The 21,512-nt window shown below is 41.7% G+C and overlaps 1 protein-coding gene across 1 annotated transcript in view; it reads left to right on the top strand.

Moving 5' to 3' along the window:
- Window positions 1–21,512, top strand: part of mao (monoamine oxidase) — a 60,722-nt gene that overhangs the window by 26,415 nt on the left and 12,795 nt on the right. The window contains exons 3-8 of the mRNA XM_034078306.2: window positions 431–568; window positions 15,433–15,537; window positions 15,627–15,718; window positions 17,526–17,667; window positions 19,357–19,506; window positions 20,207–20,366. Of these exons, the coding sequence (XP_033934197.1) occupies window positions 431–568; window positions 15,433–15,537; window positions 15,627–15,718; window positions 17,526–17,667; window positions 19,357–19,506; window positions 20,207–20,366 (787 nt within the window). The remainder of the gene's footprint in view (window positions 1–430; window positions 569–15,432; window positions 15,538–15,626; window positions 15,719–17,525; window positions 17,668–19,356; window positions 19,507–20,206; window positions 20,367–21,512) is intronic.

Here is a 21,512-nt window from a genome sequence, read left to right as displayed (position 1 = left end):
TAACATTTCCCCGGTTATCTAGGCCCTTTTTGTTTTGTTGTTGTTGTTTGATATATATATGTCACACTGTAGGACCTCGAGAAACGATATTTCGAGATTTCTGGATGTACAACATGTAGAATTCTTGACAATAAAGTTGACTTTGACTTTTTGTTACTTGAGTGGGCTTTCTGATTCGCCTGGTTATATTGTTGTAATAGAAACATATTATACTCACTCACTATATTTACTGGCTTTCACTTCTTTGCGAAGCTTGGGCAAAGTCCTTGTTGAGGTGTTGCAGTGTTGTTCGTTAAACTCTCGGTGCACCAACAGTTTGTTGGTATTGAAAATACGACAAAGACAATCGAAGGATTAATTGTTTATTCACGTTTGATAAATACATTCCGACCACAGTTGTGATGTGTTTTTCTTTATTTTTGTTTTCCAGAATAAGGAGACAAAATGGGTCGATCTGGGCGGGTCTTACATCGGACCGACTCAGAACCGCATCCTCCGATTGGCCAAAGAATACGGCATCGAGACCTACAAAGTCGCTGAGCAGGAGAGCCTGGTGCATTATGTCAACGTGAGTCTCCAAGCTATCTATATACGATACGATAATCAGAGATGGCAAAAGTACACACATCCTTTACTCAAGTAGAAGTACAGATACTCGTGTTTAAAAATACTCTGGTGAAAGTAGAAGTACTGACTAAACTTCTTACTCAAGTGAAAGTAAAGAGGCTTTGAAATGTACTTCTGTAAAAAGTACCCATAACTAGCAGCTGCTTTAAAGAGTACCTGACCTCCCTTTATATCAGGGGTGGGGAACCTTTTTCCTCTCAAGGGCCATTTCAATTTTTTCAACATCTTCCGAGGGCCGTAAAAATTATTGACCTCTGCTTAAAAATACTAAAATCACAGCCCATTCATTTGGCCTTTCTTTCATGCTGTGCAAAGAAAAAGCAACCTCTTAATCCAGATATCTTACCATGCACGTGCACGGTGTGGCGTGAACACCAAAACAGAAAGATATGGACACAAGATGTGTGCAAATATATTTAGTTTCCTATCCATGTGGACATGATTTAATTGAGGGGGGGTACCTAACATCCTCTAGGGGGGTCCGGGGGGCATGCTCCCCCGGGAAGATTTTTTTTTTTAAATGTTGAAGTTAAAAGCATCAATCTGGTGCACTTTGAGAGCAACATTAGAGATCTATGGATACATCTCTCAACACCCAGATGAAACAGAACTGTAAGCAGATTTACTTTTTCTTTATGGATATTTTACATTTTACTGTATTCTTGTTAATAACAACTTTTTTTTACTGTCATATAGTATTTTATACCTGTTTACTTTATTCTCTTATTTTTTTACAACTATAATGATCATATAAAGATGTGGCCTTATATTCGTTAGCATAGCTAGCTAACCAGATGCTAATAACAACAAAGTTATTGACTGTATGATCAGTATCAGTATCGGATGAGCAGATCGCCACTGGGCTTTCAACTAAAGACACAGCCACGCACAAACTGCGGCATGTGTACGGCTCCTTATCTGAAGTGCCGAGCCACGTTCTGGTGCTCTCTATCAGAACTGCACTCCTGTCAGACGAGACATATATCCACGTGATGACACGTTAGGCTCGTGTTGTGTTCATGGACCCTGACCGTGGCCAGGAAAAACAGGCACTGTTTAATTTTTTTGCGGTCTAGATTTCTTCATTTTTTTTCTTTTTTGCGTGTGTTTAGAAATTACCTCGAGGGCCGTACCAAATTGTCTCGCGGGCCGTATACGGCCCGGGGGCCGGAGGTTCCCCACCCCTGCTTTATATGAATAGAACAATAATGTCATTGATAGCTAATGAATGTTTCCATGCTGAACAACGGCAACATGACAACGTTTCCATCGGTCCCTCTTCTTTAGAGAAGACCAGGGATAACGCCGTGCGTAGGATTCACGTGGGAAGGCTGCTTACGTAGTAGAAATCTCAAAACTAGGAACAGAAATTTTCCGACATTTTCCGATACACCAAACATTGCGTACCGGCGAGGAAAGTGCGTACGGCACTTCCTTCGCCGGTTTCCCTTTATAAATCACAACCGACACGAAATGCGGCGCAGCTTTTGCGGGCTTCACGTAACGCCCATATTTGCCTATAAATAGTGAAAGAAACGCCCATTCATTCATTCTGACTGACTGCAGGAAGAAGATCGCAGGGAATGACGACAGAAAGCTAAAACAGACGTCTCACACCGTGTCAGATTTAGGTTATTTTGTGGAGGTGGAGATAAATCACATTGTTTGGTGGATGCAGTTTGAACAGAGTAGCAGCACGGAGGTCGGATCGTCACCAAAATAAATAAATAAGTGGTCCGAAAAAGGTTAATGACAAAAACAATACACATAGCCTTCCTCAGGCAGTGTGTTTGTGCCGGGGACAGGAGACCCCCCCTTGAGAGTGTAAGAAGTGAACGGGGAATCCCTCCGGAGTGGAGTCATGACGACTGGATCTGAATTATGTTTTCGTTGGTGGTTTGTGTCCCAGCTGTGCGCAGCGCCTCCACTGCAGCCTGTGCATCTCAACCCCCCCCCCCCCCCCCCCGCAGCAACTCTATATCCACCAGTTAAAGGAAATACAACTAATGTGTTGTGCTATATCAGCTGAAACCCTACCACTAACCCTAATCCAGTGCTTCTCAAAGTGTGGTCCGCGGACCACTGGTGGTCCGTGAGCGCCCCCTAGTGGTCCGTGAGTATATTGGTAAAATTTCACATTTGAAATAAATACATTTATTTAAGTTTTTCGCACTCTCGCGGGAATATCTCCGCAATGGAACGAGCTTAAGTTTCACTTTTGATTGCATGATATAGCCCAGATAAGCACCTTCATCACACATGTTGCCACTTGTTTGTACAATTTTCAGGCGATTTGTAAAAAACAATGTGTTTTTGGATATTTGTGGAGTTAGGTGGTCCGCGAGTGTTTTTTTATTGGTTAAGTGGTCCTTGGTATGAAAAAGTTTGAGAAACACTGCCCTACCCCTACCCCTCACACCAGATACTGACTGGTTTTCGGACCCCCCCCAATAAAGCAAAACTGCACGTTTCAGAGTGGCCTTTTATTGTGGCCAGCCTAAGGCACACCTGTGCAATAATCATGCTGTCTAATCAGCATCTTGATATGCCACCCCTGTGAGGTGGGATGGATTATCTCGGCAAAGGAGAAGTGCTCACTATCACAGATCTTTTCAGATTTGTGAACAATATTTGAGAGAAATGGTTATTTTGTGTATATAGAAAATGTTTTAGATCTTTGAGTTCATCTCATGAAAAATGGGAGCAAAAACAAAAGTGTTGCGTTTATATTTTTGTTCAGTGTATATATTATGCATACACGAGAGGAGCATTTATCATCTCATGTAAACTCAGCAAGACGGAAAAACCTGCATTTCTTCTCATTTTGATACAGAAATGTTTGATCTTTAAACATATATTTGGCGAGACATCAAAGGTTTATTAATAGTAGGCTACATCTCCAAACGTCGTTGACTCATATGGATTTTAGCATGGATCACCAAGGCTGCTTCGGACACATAGAAAGATATAACACTCAGCAAGTTACCGGTTTAATAGACACACCTTTGCTCATCAATCCCAGGGAGGATTTATTGCAGGATTGTGGTTTAATAACGCATTATTTCTAGATGTGAACAACGGTGTGTCTGTTCCCAACACGTGATAATACTCTCTACAACAACCCTTAAACTCCACCTCAGATTAGGCCGTAAAATCAATATCATTTGCTCCAACAGATTGATAGTAATGTGAAGTGGCAGTTTAATTGCAGCAGCTTGAAGGCGTGTTTTATGGCTGCGTCTGAACGGCAGCGTCTTGATCGGGTTTCAGGGTATTGTTCAGGAGAAAGCCCTCACTCTGTTTCCTCCCTGAGAGTCCTCACAGACTTCCCGCTGCTCTGCAGCATTAGCGGCTACAGATGCTAATCTCAGCCTGGGGGAGATCTGTAATGCAGTTTCTCTCTGCTCCTGAGTGGTTGGATGGAGAGCAAAAAGCAAAGAAAGAAGGAGGGAAGAAGGAGGCGCCATGTTTGTCTTTGTTACTCTGCGCTCTATATCTCATTAGTGTGTCCTTAACACAGTCGTTTCCTCCACCTGATTTGATTTCCCATGTACCCTGATGCAGCTACCCTTACTGCAAATCAATGCATTGCCCCCGGTGTGTGTGTGTGTGTGTGTGTGTGTGTGTGTGTGTGTGTGTGTGTGTGTGTGTGTGTGCACGCGCTCGCTCTGCTCTGTGTGTGTGTGTGTCCGACACTGGCATTTGTTTTCAAATGACCATGAACAGTAATGTACACACATCTGGCTAACTCCAGAGGTCGCCTATATGCGGGTGTTCCCAAAATAAATTAGTTTAATCTTAATCTCGATGTAGTGCTAAATGCTGTTGGACGTGCACCGGTTTTTCCGTTTTTCCGAAAAACCAAAAAACGACCCAGGTTCTTTTTTAAACGAATATGTTTTGGATGCATATTGTTCTAGTATTTGTTCAGGCTGTTACATACAATTAGCCTCTGTTGCTACCTGCTGGTGAGTACATGTTAAAATCAGTTAAAATTGACAACCGGTTTTCGATTTTTTTTAATGTATCTGCCGGTCCTTGGCTCAGGTTGGGAACCCCTGGTTTAGACGGCTGTCATTACATTACATTTAATGTATGCCAAAAGAGCTCCTGGGACTAGATCAGTAGCAGTCTGCTCAAATAAAGTTATCTACAATGTTGATTAGCAAACGCACGCAAAGGACTCTTTAAAGTAGAGACACTACATACTGATATACACCTGAACATCAGCAGGAGAGGACTCTTTAAAGTAGAGACACTACATACTGATATACACCTGAACATCAGCAGGAGAGGACTCTTTAAAGTAGAGACACTACATACTGATATACACCTGAACATCAGCTGGAGAGGACTCTTTAAAGTAGAGACACGACATACTGATATACACCTGAACATCAGCAGGAGAGGACTCTTTAAAGTAGAGACACTACATACTGATATACACCTGAACATCAGCAGGAGAGGACTCTTTAAAGTAGAGACACTACATACTGATATACACGTGCACATCAGCAGGAGAGGACTCTTTAAAGTAGAGACACTACATACTGATATACACCTGAACATCAGCAGGAGAGGACTCTTTAAAGTAGAGACACTACATACTGATATACACCTGAACATCAGCAGGAGAGGACTCTTTAAAGTAGAGACACTACATACTGATATACACGTGCACATCAGCAGGAGAGGACTCTTTAAAGTAGAGACACTACATACTGATATACACCTGAACATCAGCAGGAGAGGACTCTTTAAAGTAGAGACACTACATACTGATATACACCTGAACATCAGCAGGAGAGGACTCTTTAAAGTAGAGACACTACATACTGATATACACCTGAACATCAGCAGGAGAGGACTCTTTAAAGTAGAGACACTACATACTGATATACACCTGAACATCAGCAGGAGAGGACTCTTTAAAGTAGAGACACTACATACTGATATACACCTGAACATCAGCAGGAGAGGACTCTTTAAAGTAGAGACACTACATACTGATATACACCTGAACATCAGCAGGAGAGGACTCTTTAAAGTAGAGACACTACATACTGATATACACCTGAACATCAGCAGGAGAGGACTCTTTAAAGTAGAGACACTACATACTGATATACACCTGAACATCAGCAGGAGAGGACTCTTTAAAGTAGAGACACTACATACTGATATACACCTGAACATCAGCAGGAGAGGACTCTTTAAAGTAGAGACACTACATACTGATATACACCTGAACATCAGCTGGAGAGGACTCTTTAAAGTAGAGACACTACATACTGATATACACCTGAACATCAGCAGGAGAGGACTCTTTAAAGTAGAGACACTACATACTGATATACACCTGAACATCAGCAGAAGAGGACTCTTTAAAGTAGAGACACTACATACTGATATACACCTGAACATCAGCAGGAGAGGACTCTTTAAAGTAGAGACACTACATACTGATATACACCTGAACATCAGCAGGAGAGGACTCTTTAAAGTAGAGACACTACATACAGATATACACCTGAACATCAGCAGGAGAGGACTCTTTAAAGTAGAGACACTACATACTGATATACACCTGCACATCAGCAGGAGAGGACTCTTTAAAGTAGAGACACTACATACTGATATACACCTGAACATCAGCAGGAGAGGACTCTTTAAAGTAGAGACACTACATACTGATATACACCTGCACATCAGCAGGAGAGGACTCTTTAAAGTAGACATCTGTTATGTGTGCTCAGCACTGATGAACTATTGACTCGACCTACATCAACAGTGTGTGAAATGTCACCAGCTCGATGGAGAATTGTTGGTTTATTGAAAGGATTTGATTGGACAGCGCTGGTGATGTGAAGCTTTTATGTGAATCCGTCCATATGGCAGCTCCTATGGGACTGTGTTTCCTTAGCTACTATCAGTGTAAGATCCACACACACACACACACACACTCACGCTCGCCACGCTTAGCTTCCTGCTGCGTCTCCATGGCAGCATGCTTCATCAAAGCTGCTCACCTCTATCAGAGTCAGACAGTGTGTGTGTCTATCTCTAAGGGTGTGTGTGTGTGTGTGTGTGTGTGTGTGTGTGTGTGTGTGTGTGTGTGTGTGTGTGTGTGTGTGTGTGTGTGTGTGTGTGTGTGTGTGTGTGTGTGTGTGTGTGTGTGTGTGTGTGTGTGTGTGTGTGTGTGTGTGTGTGTGTGTGTGTGTGTGTGTGTGTGTGTTGCATACAATACAAGTCCCTTCTACATTTCTTAAAGACAGAGGCTTTTGATGTGTGTTTGCTGTATCTTTACATTAAGCTTGAATGTGCCTATTAGTGCATTTGAGGACATTATGGAAGTGTCTATATGTTACTGTTGATCTTCCAATAGAACTGTCAGGGTGGCGTGGAAATGATAAAGTGGCGATGCTTATCAGCTAGAAGACGAGTGAGCAGTGCAGAAAGAGGAATTGTTGAACAAAAAACATGATTATAAAGAGCTCTACCTTCAGAATACCGTGGAATAACGTCTGGTCAACGACCATATGAGAATTTAGATTAGATTATCCCGGTCAAGATAATTGCGATTCAGGATTTCATACCGATTATAATGAAAATAGTCTATGCTTACACATCTTAACATAGCCCTTATGGAATAACTTTGCCCTACAATAAGCTAAGATAGACATTTTGTGAAAACAAGCAAACATAAATCATGATGTCCCTCCGTATAATTAATGAGTAATTTAAAAGAAAGAGCAACGTAGTTTAATTGTACTCTTTCCTACATTATAATTACTGTATTATTATTATTGGATTATAGACACATTTTTAATGAAACTCGGGATATTCAAGATTGCCATAAAATATATGATATATTCCGATCGACCCTACTTGAAAGAGTGCAAAAATAAAAATGAAAGTGAGTGACCTTGAGTGTACTGACTTTACTGAGTCTTCATTAGACATATAATCGACATAACAACATTCAAATCCCACCTGTTCAAACTGGCATTTTCTCTATAATCTGTACCCTGTGTCCTTTTGTGTCCTTTTGTAGTCAGTGTCCTGTTGTTTGTCTTACTCCGGCTGATACTTCACTAAATCCACTGTTTTAATTTGTAAGGTAAAATTGTAAATGTGAATTGTAAATCTGTAACCCTGTAAGGTGTCCTTGGGTGTTTTGAAAGGCGCCCCCCAAAATAAATGTATTATTATTATTATTATAACAGAGAACAAGACTGTCATCTATGTCATACATACATACTTTAACACATGCAACATAACCTTATCTCTGAACAGTTGACACATGGTTTTAACAAACGTCAAAATAATACATGTAAAAGCCAAAAGTAACAGCGCTATATATATATATTATAATACTTATTCAAGTGGTTATCATCAGCTCCTATCAGGTCTCTTGATCCCTGCATGTTTCCTCTTGTCAGCATTACTTTCGTATTAGTAAAAAGCCAACAGTTACCTGTACGACACGTGTTTTGTAATCAATCATGTAAGCAGGGCCGGCCCTGACCAATTTGCCGCCCTAGGCAAGATTTTAGCTGGCGCCCCCCCCCCCCCCCCAAAATGCAGACACTCACTATGATTCGCACGTGCATGGTTGTGGCATGACCACAAAAACAAAGATATTGACACAAGATGTGTGCAACTGTATTTAGTTTCCTATCCATTTGAACATGATTTAAGTAATATTTTTTTATATTGAAGTTAAAAGCATCAATCTGGTGCACTTTGAGAGCAACATTAGGAGATCTATGGAAACATCTCTCAACACCCATATGAAACGGAACTGTAAGCAGATTTTCTTTTTCTTTATGGATATTTTACAAATCACTCCCCTTTCAAACTGTATTCTTGTTTATTAATAACAACTTTTTTGTACTGTCAGTATTTTATACCTGTTTTTCACCTGTTCTCTTATTTTTTTATAACTATAATGATCATATAAAGGTGTGCCTTTACCTCACTGAGCTGAGGTTATCAGAGCCTCTCAGTCTTTCAGGAGAGAGCTCTCTAAAGCTCTCCCCCTCGCGGCCGCTTACACAGTAAATTCCAATGTTAATAAAAGCACACAGAAGCTGTGCACGTTTTTTGGGAGTTTGATTTATTTTAAATGAATACAAATACAAAATTAAAACCTATAATTGCACACTAAAACCATTATTTCAAAAAAAGAACAATTTCACATAAACCTCTGGTTTTTACTGGGACTGGGGCATTTCAACTTGATTTGGGGGGGGTGTGTGCCATAGTTTATGGGTGCTGTACGCAATATAGGCGTAGTTCTGTTAGTATAAGATAATAAGATGTACTTTGTTGATCCAAAATCGGGAAATTGTGTTGTTATGAAATAAAAAATATATATATATTTTTTATTTCTAACTTTTTTTTTTTTTTTTCGGCGCCCCCTATGGGTTGATGCGCCCTTAGCATTCGCCTATACTGCCTATGCCGAGGGCCGGCCCTGCATGTAAGTATCATCACGCTGTCTTAAGATTGTAAGCTTTGGATTAGGCAAGAAGCTATTCTGATCAAAAAGCACGAAACAGACAGTGTGTAAATGTTTCCTATAATGCACACGCCTGAAGGTAGAAAACATGTGATTACACTTCCATTGATCTCCAGTATGTCTGCATTTCATCACGGGACAGCAGCTCGCATTAAACTGCCGAGACATTAATAATAATAATAAATGATATTTATATAGCTCCTTTCAAGGGACCCAAGGTCGCTGTACATGGTGGACAAACAAAACAAACAGACAATCAAAGGACAAAAAATAAAGGAAGCCGGGGGACCAAGAAAGGGCTCGGGCCCCAAGGCCACGGGGGGAACAGGTGTGTGTTTAATGATGATTCGAAGATGTCCAGGGAGGCAGCATTACGGATCTCGGCAGGAAGTGCATTCCAGAGGGTGGGGGCCGCAGCACTGAACGCCCTGTCACCAACAGCTCGGAGGCGAGAGCGGGGGATGGAGAGCAGGTCTGAGGACCGCAGACTCCGAGAAGGGGTGAAGGGATGGAGGAGGTCCAATAAGTACTGGGGGGTGAGGGTATGAAGGGGACTTGTACGTGAGGACGAGGAGTGTTTTGTACTGACTCCGGGACTTGACCGGCAGCCAGTGGAGGTGGATGAGGGTGGGGGTGATGTGTTGCCATGGCTTGGTGCGGGTGAGAAGCCTGGCGGCAGAGTTCTGGACGTATTGGAGCCTGGCCAGGGTTTTGCTGGGAACCCCGGACAGGACTCCATTGCAGTAGTCCAGCCGGGGTGTGATGAAGGCGTGTGCAAGTGTTTCTGCCACAGAGTCAGAGCGTGAAGGCCGGAGTCTGGCGATGTCTTTGAGATAGTAGAAGGCGGATCTGGTGTGCGCCTGGAAAGAGCGTTAGCTTCTGCGTAGCTGATCGGCTTTTCTCTGAGCGATTGTAATCCAAGAGAGCAGCTTCCCTTATCATCAGACTCAGTGTGGATGTATTAATGAGCTGTCCCTATCACAGGCTTTTATTAAACCCCGTCGCTGGTTATCAGAGATGAACACACAGCGGGCAGCCGCCTGCATGTTTGCACGCTTTAAAAGCACCTGAGAAATGGCACCGCTGTCAATGATACCTTGTGATAAAGAGAGCATGTGGTGTAAGTCTTATCTGTTTGCATGTCAGCTGAATAAAACAAAGATTACATTGATCAGGAACCTCATTTAATTTAAGTTTGAAGCAGATGGACTTTAGTAGGCTACACTTCATTTTGTTGTTTCAACTTCACAATATAAAGCATCTCGTAAACGATTTGTAAAAGATATTAATCGTGATTATTTTGACGTCACGATATAAGAGGACCAGGGTTCGTACGGGTGCTTGAAATCCTTGAAAATGCTTGAAATTTGACGTGGTGTTTTCAAGGTTGGGAAAGTGCTTGAAATTTGGGAATGGTGCTTGAAATTGAGATAAAGTGCTTGAAAATGTAAATGCTTTACTTTTACAATAAATTGCTGTCTGACTGAATAGTTCGCTTTTTAGATTAAAAGTAAAGAATTGCTTCGCTTCTACATAAAACAGCTCGAACTCGATTGAGGGATAATAATAATTGCAGGGGACAATCATTTCAGAGGAGCGTACCTATGGTATGTGCGTTACAGTCGCCATCCTGTGGTGTTCAGAGGATGAAGCTCTCACGGCATTTCGTGTTTATAGTCACGAAATATAATCTATTGATTCGACACAGAGCGATTTTGAAAGCAATGTATTTCTACTGGTAGTATGTTTCGTGCCTAAACCAAATGTGACTTCTATCGCAGTGTTTCTCAAAGTGTTTCATACCAAGGACCACTTAACCAATTAAAAAACACTCGCGGACCACCTAACTCCACAAATATCCAAAAACACATCGTTTTTCTAGAACAGATTACAAATCGCCTGAAAATGGTACAAACAAGTGGCAACATGTGTGACGAAGGTGTTGCGCTGGGCTATATCATGCAATTGAATGTGAAAATTAATCTCGTTCCATTGCGGAGATATTCCCGCGAGAGTGCGGAAAACTTAAATAGATTAATTTATTTCAAATGTGAAATGTTACCAATATACTCACGGACCACAAGGGGGCGCTCACGGACCACCAGTGGTCCGCGGACCACACTTTGAGAAGCACTGCGTCTATCAAAATCAGCCACATTAACCCGAAGACACATTTTCGTTTGTATTACTGGTCTGGGGGAAGCTCGCGAGTGTGTTTGTGTATTTTTGCGTTTGTGTACCGGGGAAACACTCACAAGAAACACCGGCGGCTGTTATGCCTGCTGTGACGTTACATTAGTCCGTTCTCTGCTTGTAATTATGCCGAAGCTTCAAAGCTCTTTTTATCTTCTGAATTTGCCGAAACAAGTTTAATATTCTGAAAGCCAAGACTTTGCTTATTTGAAAACAGATGAAAACAAACTGTCTTTTATATAAAATTGAAGTATTATAGTAAAACTACATTTTGCTTTAATGCCATGTAATGGTAGAATGAACACAGTCTTCCTTTGGAGATGTCTAAGTCAGGAGTCTTGAGTAACATTACCTAAAATCATTTTACACATTTGTAAATATTATTTTCCACTTGTTACCATTGTGAGTCTATTTTTATGCAGCCCTGCGTGATTTTGTGGCTACAATTCAGACTAATACGCTACCAGAGGTGGAGAAGTACTCAGATATTGTACTTGAGTAAAAGTACAAGTACTCAGATCTTGTAGTGAAATTATAAGTACTCAGGTCTTGTTCTTGAGTAAAAGTAGAAGTACTCAGGTCTTGTTCTTGAGTAAAAGTAGAAGTACTCAGATCTTGTACTTGAGTAAAAGTAGAAGTACTCAGATCTTGTACTTGAGTAAAAGTACAAGTACTCAGATCTTGTAGTGAAATTATAAGTACTCAGGTCTTGTTCTTGAGTAAAAGTAGAAGTACTCAGGTCTTGTTCTTGAGTAACAGTAGAAGTACTCAGATCTTGTACTTGAGTAAAAGTACAAGTACTCAGATCTTGTAGTGAAATTATAAGTACTCAGGTCTTGTTCTTGAGTAAAAGTAGAAGTACTCAGATCTTGTACTTGAGTAAAGTAGAAGTACCAGAGTGTAGGAATACTCTGTTACAGTAAAAGCATTCAAAAATGTTCCTCAAGTGAAAGTAGAAAAGTATTCTCATCTAAATATAGTGAAAGACAGTGAAAGTAGTCGTTGTGCAGATTGGTCCATTTCAGAATAATATATATGATATGTTTTATAATGATTGATCATGAAAGTGTTCTCAGAGCTGGTGAAGGTGCAGCTAGTCTGAATGGCTTTGTAGACTGCAGGGTAGCTGGTGGATTTACTCCAGGTGGAACTACAGTCTGATTCAACACTTGATTAGATTTCACATCATTCATCCACATCTGTAGAGTAACTAAAGGGATTAAATACATGTAGTGGAGGAAAAGTACACAGTTTACCTCTGAACTGTAGAGGAGTAGAAGTGCACCATGTACCTCTGAACTGTAGAGGAGTAGAAGTACACCATGTACCTCTGAACTGTAGAGGAGTAGAAGTACACCATGTACCTCTGAACTGTAGAGGAATAGAAGTACACCATGTACCTCTGAACTGTAGAGGAGTAGAAGTACACCATGTACCTCTGAACTGTAGTGGAGTAGAAGTACACCATGTACCTCTGAACTGTAGAGGAGTAGAAGTACACCATGTACCTCTGAACTGTAGAGGAATAGAAGTACACCATGTACCTCTGAACTGTAGAGGAGTAGAAGTACACCATGTACCTCTGAACTGTAGAGGAGTAGAAGTACACCATGTACCTCTGAACTGTAGAGGAATAGAAGTACACCATGTACCTCTGAACTGTAGAGGAGTAGAAGTACACCATGTACCTCTGAACTGTAGAGGAATAGAAGTACACCATGTACCTCTGAACTGTAGAGGAGTAGAAGTACACCATGTACCTATGTTCACTGATAAGATAAGATAAGATGGACTTTTATTAGTCCCTCGTGGGGAAATTGTTTCTCTGCATGTGACCCATCCTAGTGTTAGGAGCAGTGGGCAGCCATTTTGAACGGCGCACGGGGAGCAGTGTAGGGAACTGCCTTGCTCAGGGACACCTCGGTAGCACTTGGTCTTGCTGGGACTTGAACTGGTGACCTTCCAGTTACCAAGCCAAGTCCCTATCGACTTCGCCACCACCGCCCTCACCACACCGAGGACACTGCCATCCTAAAAGTACCTCAACAATAGTAATCAATAATGTATTGAGAAGTTATTTGGCTGATTGCTGTATATCGGCTCAGCCAGGTTATATGGGAGGCCCAGTCTACGTACAGGTCACTAATTTTGAAATATTAAACTTAGTTTTCTTTTCTTTAATTTTTCATCCTCGTGTAGAATGCTATCACGAAACACACATTTGGTTGTTCATAGCATAAAGGACATCTGATTTATTGTGAGGTAGGGAAATAATCATTTGAGTATGTGTATATAAATATGTAACTTACAACAGCTGTAAGATCCTTGAAAAGCTGGAAAATGCACCTTGAAAAGTGCTTGAATTTGACTTTGGAAAAGGTCTAAGAACCCGTTCCTCCTCCTCCTCCTTCTTCTTCTTCTTCTTCTTCTTCTTCTTCTTCTTCTTCTTCTTCTTCTTCTTCTTCTTCTTCTTCTTCTTCTTCTTCTTCTTCTTCTTCTTCTTCTTCTTCTTCTTCTTCTTCTTCTTCTTCTTCTGTGTTCTCTTGTCCTACATATCCAGACCTGTTGTTACACGGCAGTGAGAAAATCAATCTTTATGACTTTCACTTTATTGACTTCATGTTCAAATGAAGTTATTCCTCTAAAGCTGACTTCGGTGTACGAAGAAACCTTGATGATCGACCTCAAGAAAAATACACTAAAGATTGTCCCCTTGTTAAAAAGATATACATAAATAATATATATAACAATGTACCGGAGTTGACAAATTATAATAATAATGATAACAATAATTACAATCAGATTTTTTTTTTTAAATCCACACAATTTCCTAAAAAGTGGGTTTTGAAAAAAGGGATTTAAAAGACCAGTTGTTCTCACTGCCCCCAAAACACATACACACACACGCACGCGCACACACACACACGCACACACTGACAAATATCGTTCCCCGTCACACAGATTTGTTGCTTTCTAGGAATCGTCTTCCTAACGAATATCCTGTATATATTCTGTCGGTTCACTTTCCTTCTTTGACCCCTGTCGAAACCTCTCTTTTCCAGCTGCATTTATGAATCAATCGTGTGGTTGAGAAATAGTCCTGCAGTGTACACACACACACACACACACACACACACACACACACACACACACACACACACACACACACACACCACACACACACACACACACACACACACACCACACACACACACACACACACACACACACACACACACACACACACACACACACACACACACACACACACACACACACACACACTGCTCTTATCAGACTGTCTGACTATCAATCTTTGGATCAGTTGTAAAATGTTGCACGATCAGCAATAATGGAGCTTTTACAGTGTGCTCTACTTTACTCTGTTCACGGTCATGCTGACTCAGCACACTGGAGGTCAAGTAAAGGTCAAGCACTCCTCCTCCGTAGGGCAAATACCAACATGTATAATTCATAATTTTTAGGTTTTTTTTTAGGCCAAAATCAGTTTCTGTCTGCAACAGTTTGGCTTTGAGAGTTTAAGATTGTTAAGCATAAGCATTGTTGTATATGCAATAAAACTTGTTCTTCACCTACATTTTACAGTATTCTGCTGGTCGTTCAACCACGTGGATATTTGCATAGTGATGAAGTAGTTCAATTACCTTTTGTATGCATTTTTTGTGTAGTTAACAAAGCTGGAACTACAAAGCATGTTGTGCAGTAAAATAACAGATATGATATAGCATTTAGCATTGATCTTATAGCATTTAGCTCATAGCATTTAGCTCATAGAATTTAGCTCATAGCATTTAGCATTTAGCTCATAGCATGTAGCTCATAGCATTTAGCATTTAGCTCATAGCATTTAGCTCATAGCATTTAGCATGTAGCTCATAGCATTTAGCTCATAGCATTTAGCTCATAGCATTTAGCTCATAGCATTTAGCGTTGCGTCCCCAAGTGAACTCCTTTTTGACCATCCTCTTTTCAAATAAAGTTGCTTTAGGTAACTTTTTTTTTGTTGCTGTAATATAACTAAGACTAAGATTGTATCTCATATTATGATGATAACTTGTGTCCAACAGGGAAAGTCTCACCCGTTCAAAGGCTCTTTTCCTCCCATGTGGAACCCCTTCGTCCTGCTGGACTTCAACAACCTGTGGAGGACGATGGACGAGATGGGAAAGGAGGTAAAACCAGAACTATTCAACCCCTTTTTTTTACTTTTATCCTAAAATGAAGCCCTTTAATCTCTGCTAAATGTCCTGCTGTGTCTCAGATCCCCAGAGAGGCCCCCTGGAGGGCCCCCCATGCCGAGGAGTGGGACAAGATGACCATGCTGCAGCTGTTTGAGAAGATCTGCTGGACCAGGTAAGAGAGGAGAGAACATTATATTTTTAATATCTCTCAATTAAGCCATTTTTTTCCTTAACTGCAGTTAAATTGCTTAAATTGTTAGATTTTAAGGGTATTTGGAGTCTATGTAATAACTGGGAAATGTGAACTTTACTTTTCAAACACAGATATATAACTGCATCACGAATCAGTCTTCTTTGTTCATAAAGTGCATTAAAAAAGAGTTCTAACACAATACAGGAAAGAGAAAACCCCCAAAACGGCATGATAGGGACTCTGACAAAAGGTGTTGATTATTTGAGACTGATGCACAGGATTTCGTTTTATAATCCATCCATCCATACACACATGCACAAAGAAGGAGTCACACATGTGTTCTGTTTCATATTCATGTGAATAAAATCCAAATACAGGAAACAGTTATTTGTTTGCAAACCCAACCCGCTCTCTGTGCACGGATCGCTGTGCATTCGCGTGTGGGTTTTTTGAGACTCCCCCCTGACGCTCACCCGATTCGTACTTGTAATTTTTTCCATGTATAGCCAATCAGATGTCTCTTCCATTCTAAGCCAATCACATGAGCGCGCCCCCACGAGGGTATGATTTCTTGCGTTCATGACGTAGCGCTTCATGTACGCATTTTGCGCTGTCCGGAGCTGACAGGTCCATGGAGCCTGCCTGCAGGCGCTAATCTCAGGACCGAAGGACCGTAGTATAGTCGTCTTTATTTTCTTATCTAGGTGTAGTCATGGACTCTGACCTGAGTTTCAACAGTCACATTAAAACAGTTACTAAATCAGCCTACTATCACCTAAAGAACATATCTAGGATTAAAAGACTAATGTCACAGCAGGATCTGGAAAAACTTGTCCATGCCTTTATCTTCAGTAGACTCGACTACTGCAATGGTGTCTTCACAGGTCTCACTAACACATCTATTAGGAAGCTGCAGCTGATTCAGAACGCCGCTGCTCGAGTCCTCCCTAACACTAAGAAAGTGGATCACATCACTCCTGTTCTGAAGTCTTCACACTGGCTTCCTGTGTGTCAAAGAATAGATTTCTAAATACTGCTGTTGGTTTATAAAGCACTGAATGGTTTAGGCCCAACATACATTACTGACCTCCTGCTAAATGACGAACCATCCAGATCTCTCAGGTCTTCAGGGACTGGTCAGCTTTCTGTCCCCAGAGTCAGAACTAAACATGGAGAAGCAGCGTTCAGTTATTATGCTCCAAACATCTGGAACAAACTCCCAGAAACCTGCAGGTCCGCTGCAACTCTGACTACTTTCAAATCCAGGCTGAAGACTTTTCTTTTTGTCGCTGCTTTTAATTGAACTATTCATATCTTAGACTGCACTGTAACTTTTAATGTTTATTTTATTAGCTTTTCTTTTTAATGACTGATTTTAAATAACATTTTCTTAATGTCTTTCGTTTTTTGTAAAGCACTTTGAATTGCCTTGTGTTGAAAGGTGCTATATAAATAAACTTGCCTTGCCTTACTTTTACGTTATTATTATTCAGAGATAAATAAGGAAGTGTGTTTTCGATTATATGATTTCACTATAGCTATGTGGACGGTGTCAAGGTCCAATGTTGACAAAATTAACCAATAGCGGGTGTAACTAAAATACAAGATGTCGTTATTTATATATATATTATTATTGCATGTGTGTATTATGAGACTGTTCTGAGCCCATATGTTTCTGCCTTTTGCACGCAGAGAATTAGACACAAAAGTATTTCATATTTCTACAAAACATTTCTACAAACATATATGCTTAAATTAGATTCTGAATGTTCTGCTTTATTTTCAGTAAAGTCCTCCACTTCGCCAAGCTGTTTGTGAACGTGAACGTGACCTCTGAACCCCACGAGGTCTCCGCTCTGTGGTTCCTCTGGTACGTGAAGCAGTGCGGAGGAACCATGAGGATCTTCTCCACCACCAACGGAGGACAGGTGTGTGTGTGTGTGTGTGTGTGTGTGTGTGTGTGTGTGTGTGTGTGTGTGTGTGTGTGTGTGTGTGTGTGTGTGTGTGTGTGTGTGTGTGTGTGTGTGTGTGTGTGTGTGTGTGTGTGTGTGTGTGTGTGTGTGTGTGTGTGTGTGTGTGTGTGTGTGTTGTTGAGATGCATCCCTCTGCTGAATCCTGAAACCTTCCCTCAGTTCACCTCAGTTTGCTGGCATCATTATGAGCCGGACAAAAGCTGTTTTTCTCGCAGAGCTTTTTGTGTGAAGGCGGGGACGGGACATTCTGCTGTGGTACTTTCTAAAGCTGAGTGCCGGTGTTGCCTAGACACTGAGGAGGAGGACTGGGAAACCGAGGATGATGAAGACAGATCTGTGGTCATTCCCATTTAACCTTTTCCTCTCCCCCTCCCAATTATTTGCAGGGCCTCGCTCGGTATGGCTCGGCCTCGTTAGGCCTCGTAAGGCCAGGCTCACTTTATGCTGCGTTTCCATTACAGTTTAGTAGCTGGGGCAGTAACTATAGTAACGCAGTGTAGGCGGAGCCGTGACGTCATCTTCAATGAGAACCACAAAACCAACACAGCCGTTAGCTGTTAGCCCTCAGAGCTCACAGCTCCTCATATCTGTTCAGAAACTAGACAGAAGTGAAACAAGTACAAACCACAGACTGCCTGTGTCATGGAGAATACAGTCGCTGGTTTATTTACGTCTGTAGGCCGTTGCTGTGAGTGTGGACGGTCGGAGCATATATAACGTTAGCTTAGCCGATCTCCATTCGGAAAACACGCATTTTAAAAGGTTCTTCGCCTGCCGTCTGTCTGCAGACTTGTCAAAGCATTAATTCATGGTTTTTACTAACCGGTATCAGTATGTTGTTACTTCGGCATCATTTAGAAACGTGTATTATAATTAAATCACGGTAAAATATGTTCATCTTGTTGTAGTTGTCGCCCTTGCCAGCGATTCTCTCTCTAGTTTAGCATACTCAGCCCGACTCAGCCCGGCTGTTGGCCCGCTAAGAACCTCGATCTGATGGGGCCAGAAAAAAACTGTGAAATAGTACCCGCTAGCCGGTACTACGCCAAGTGGAACGGGGGACGGCACGGTTAAAGCGAGCTCCGTGCTGTAGTGGAAATGCGCCATAACTGTCTTTCTTTACTGGGAGCAGAGGATATGTAAAGGGGGGTAGCAGTGGAAGTGATGCAGATGGTCTGAACGCTGGGGACACGAGGATTCATCTCATATGCAGCTCAGCAATACGTGTCAAGGTTTTCTTTTCTTAAATATAGATGAACTTGGTGTTTTCGTTGAGCGTCTGCTCGTCAGAGTGTTTCAGGGCGTATAACATTACGATAGAAGTATGATTAACAACACGGAGCTATTTTTACGTTAAGATAGATAGATCGATTTCCAGTTCCGCTTTCCACGTAAACTGGAAAAGTATATTAAAACAGTCCTGATGCTCTTCTCGGCGATCACACATCCTGTCATGCATGATTACAGTTGGGATACCTTTGTTATCATGTGACTCTCATGTTGGAAGAGGACATTCAGTGTTTTCCCAACAATTGGTATAAATAAAAATAAAAAAATGCCACTTTCTTGCACGTATAAAAGGCTCTTTGCAATGCTTAATGGCTGCCCCCATGTATTTATGACCTCTTGACCTCTGACCCCCAGGAGAGGAAGTTTGTGGGCGGCTCGAGTCAGATCAGCGAGTTCATGGCAGACGGGCTGGGAGACCTGGTGAAACTCGAGTCTCCGGTCTACCGCATCGACCAGAGCGGAGACATGGTGGAGGTTCAGACGCTGGACAAACAGACGTACACGGTGAGCACCACACACACACACACACACACGCACGCACACATTTTGTACTATTTCTACTTCTACTCCACTTTATTCCAGAATTAAATATCGTACTTTTTGACACACTTCATTCTTATTGATTATTTCTCCGTTAGACTGGAAAGTTATTCTGGAAACAAGAATCTAATTTTAAAATGGGACTTGAGTGTCTGTTGTTTTTATTTTGTCCTATTAATACTATTATAATGTGTAATTGATTTGTCCATAATTTCCTAAATAACAGTGAGACCTGAGTACAGAAAAGTAATTCCATTTAAAACCCTAGGAATAACAGGATGAGTAGAAGGTGACAGAAAGGTGTTTTGTAGTGATTTTGCAGTCTGAAAATAATCGGTGCTGCCCCCTGCTGGCCGCCTGCCGCCATGAGATGCAGCTCTCTGTTTTATCCTATTTGTGTTTCTCTTTTTCTATGTGTGATATTTCTCTCAGGCCAAGTACGTGATCGGTACAAAGTTTATGCCGAGAGGAATTCTGACCCACAGATAAATAAATGTATTTGTAGACCCTTGTCTTCGAGACAGGAAGAGATTTGACAATAAAACTCAACCACATTCTTCACAGCTTGTTCTGTGCTGCCCTCTGCTGGCAGCCTCCAACCATGTGATCCAATGTGTGTTAGCTTCCCCTATATCTCTTTTAACATGTGTGATTTCTCTCTCAGGCCAAGTATGTGATTTTGGCCACGCCCCCCGGCCTGAACATGAAGATGCACTTCAGCCCCGAGCTGCCCCCCCTCAGGAACCAGCTGATCAGCCGCGTGCCCATGGGCTCTGTCATCAAGTGCATGGTGTACTACAAGGAGAACTTCTGGAGGAAAAAGGGTACGTGAGTGTTAGAAAAATCTCCCTGGTCCCCGTCTTGAGCTTCAACCTCAGGATCCATGTATCTGTGATCCTCTCCTAAAGGAAGGAGTCATCACATACAGAACATCAACTACTTCCTGAGCAGTGTCCTTCACATGCTGATATCCAATTACGTTAAAAATTAAAATGTTTTTTTCCTCAAAATCCAAAAATTCTCACTTTTTCTCAAAATCTCTAAATTCTCACTTTTTCTGAATACTTAAAAATAATAATAATCCCTGGTCCCCGTCTTGAGCTTCAACATCAGGATCCATGTATCTGTGATCCTCTCCAGAATGGAAGTAGTCATCACATACAGAGCATCAAGTAGTTCCTGAGCAGCGTCCTTCACATGCTGACATCCAAGAGAGGGAGTCACACCGTCACAAGATGGAGGAGTAGAAAGCAGTATTCAATGTTTTCTTCAGATTAGCTCCACGTCAGAACACCTGCATTTCTCCATAAAGAAAGTTCCATCTTATCTTATATTTGGTTATTTAAAACTGAGCATGCTGTAGCTCAGGGCTATTCAATTGGCGGCCCGCGGGCCAAATCCGGCCCCCGGGTGATATTTACTGGCCCTTTGAGTATAATGTGAAAAAGTAAAAAAAAAAAGTTTAATTAAAACATTTTTTTTGGGCCGGAGTGCCTTTATTCCTGAGAGGGTGTTACTTTGAGAGATAGAGGGGAAGACATTGCCTGAAAACGTTGGCGGGCTCGGGTTTCGAACCCACCTACTAGCGTCTCTGCGCGCGTCCTCGCGGCTCGCGCTGCCCTTCACTACAAGCTCGCGCACCTTCGACGGTTAGGCGCCAATGGAACGATTAATCAAACCTGGTCAGCATAGTTGGACATCAAAATGTCTCTTTCTACGTTAAAAAACGAAAGGTTGACACCGAAAACCGGCAATTCAACAGCGAGTGGAAAGAGAAGTGTGTAAATGTCAGTGGGAGGCCCGAGTGTTTAATCTGCAATGAGTGTTCATCGGTGTGTAAAGAGTACAACTTGAGAAGGCATTTCAAGACAGCTCACGCCGACTTTGACGCCACTTTTCCAGCGCGCTCTGACGCTCGCCGCCAGAGGATTTTGGGGCTAACTTCGTGCTACGACCAAAGACGTAGCTCC

Source organism: Pseudochaenichthys georgianus, unplaced genomic scaffold, assembly GCF_902827115.2.
Source record: "Pseudochaenichthys georgianus unplaced genomic scaffold, fPseGeo1.2 scaffold_410_arrow_ctg1, whole genome shotgun sequence".
Classification (NCBI taxonomy): Eukaryota; Metazoa; Chordata; class Actinopteri; order Perciformes; family Channichthyidae; genus Pseudochaenichthys; species Pseudochaenichthys georgianus.
Note: the sequence above shows the minus strand (reverse complement) of the source record. Positions and strands in the feature narration are given on the sequence as shown.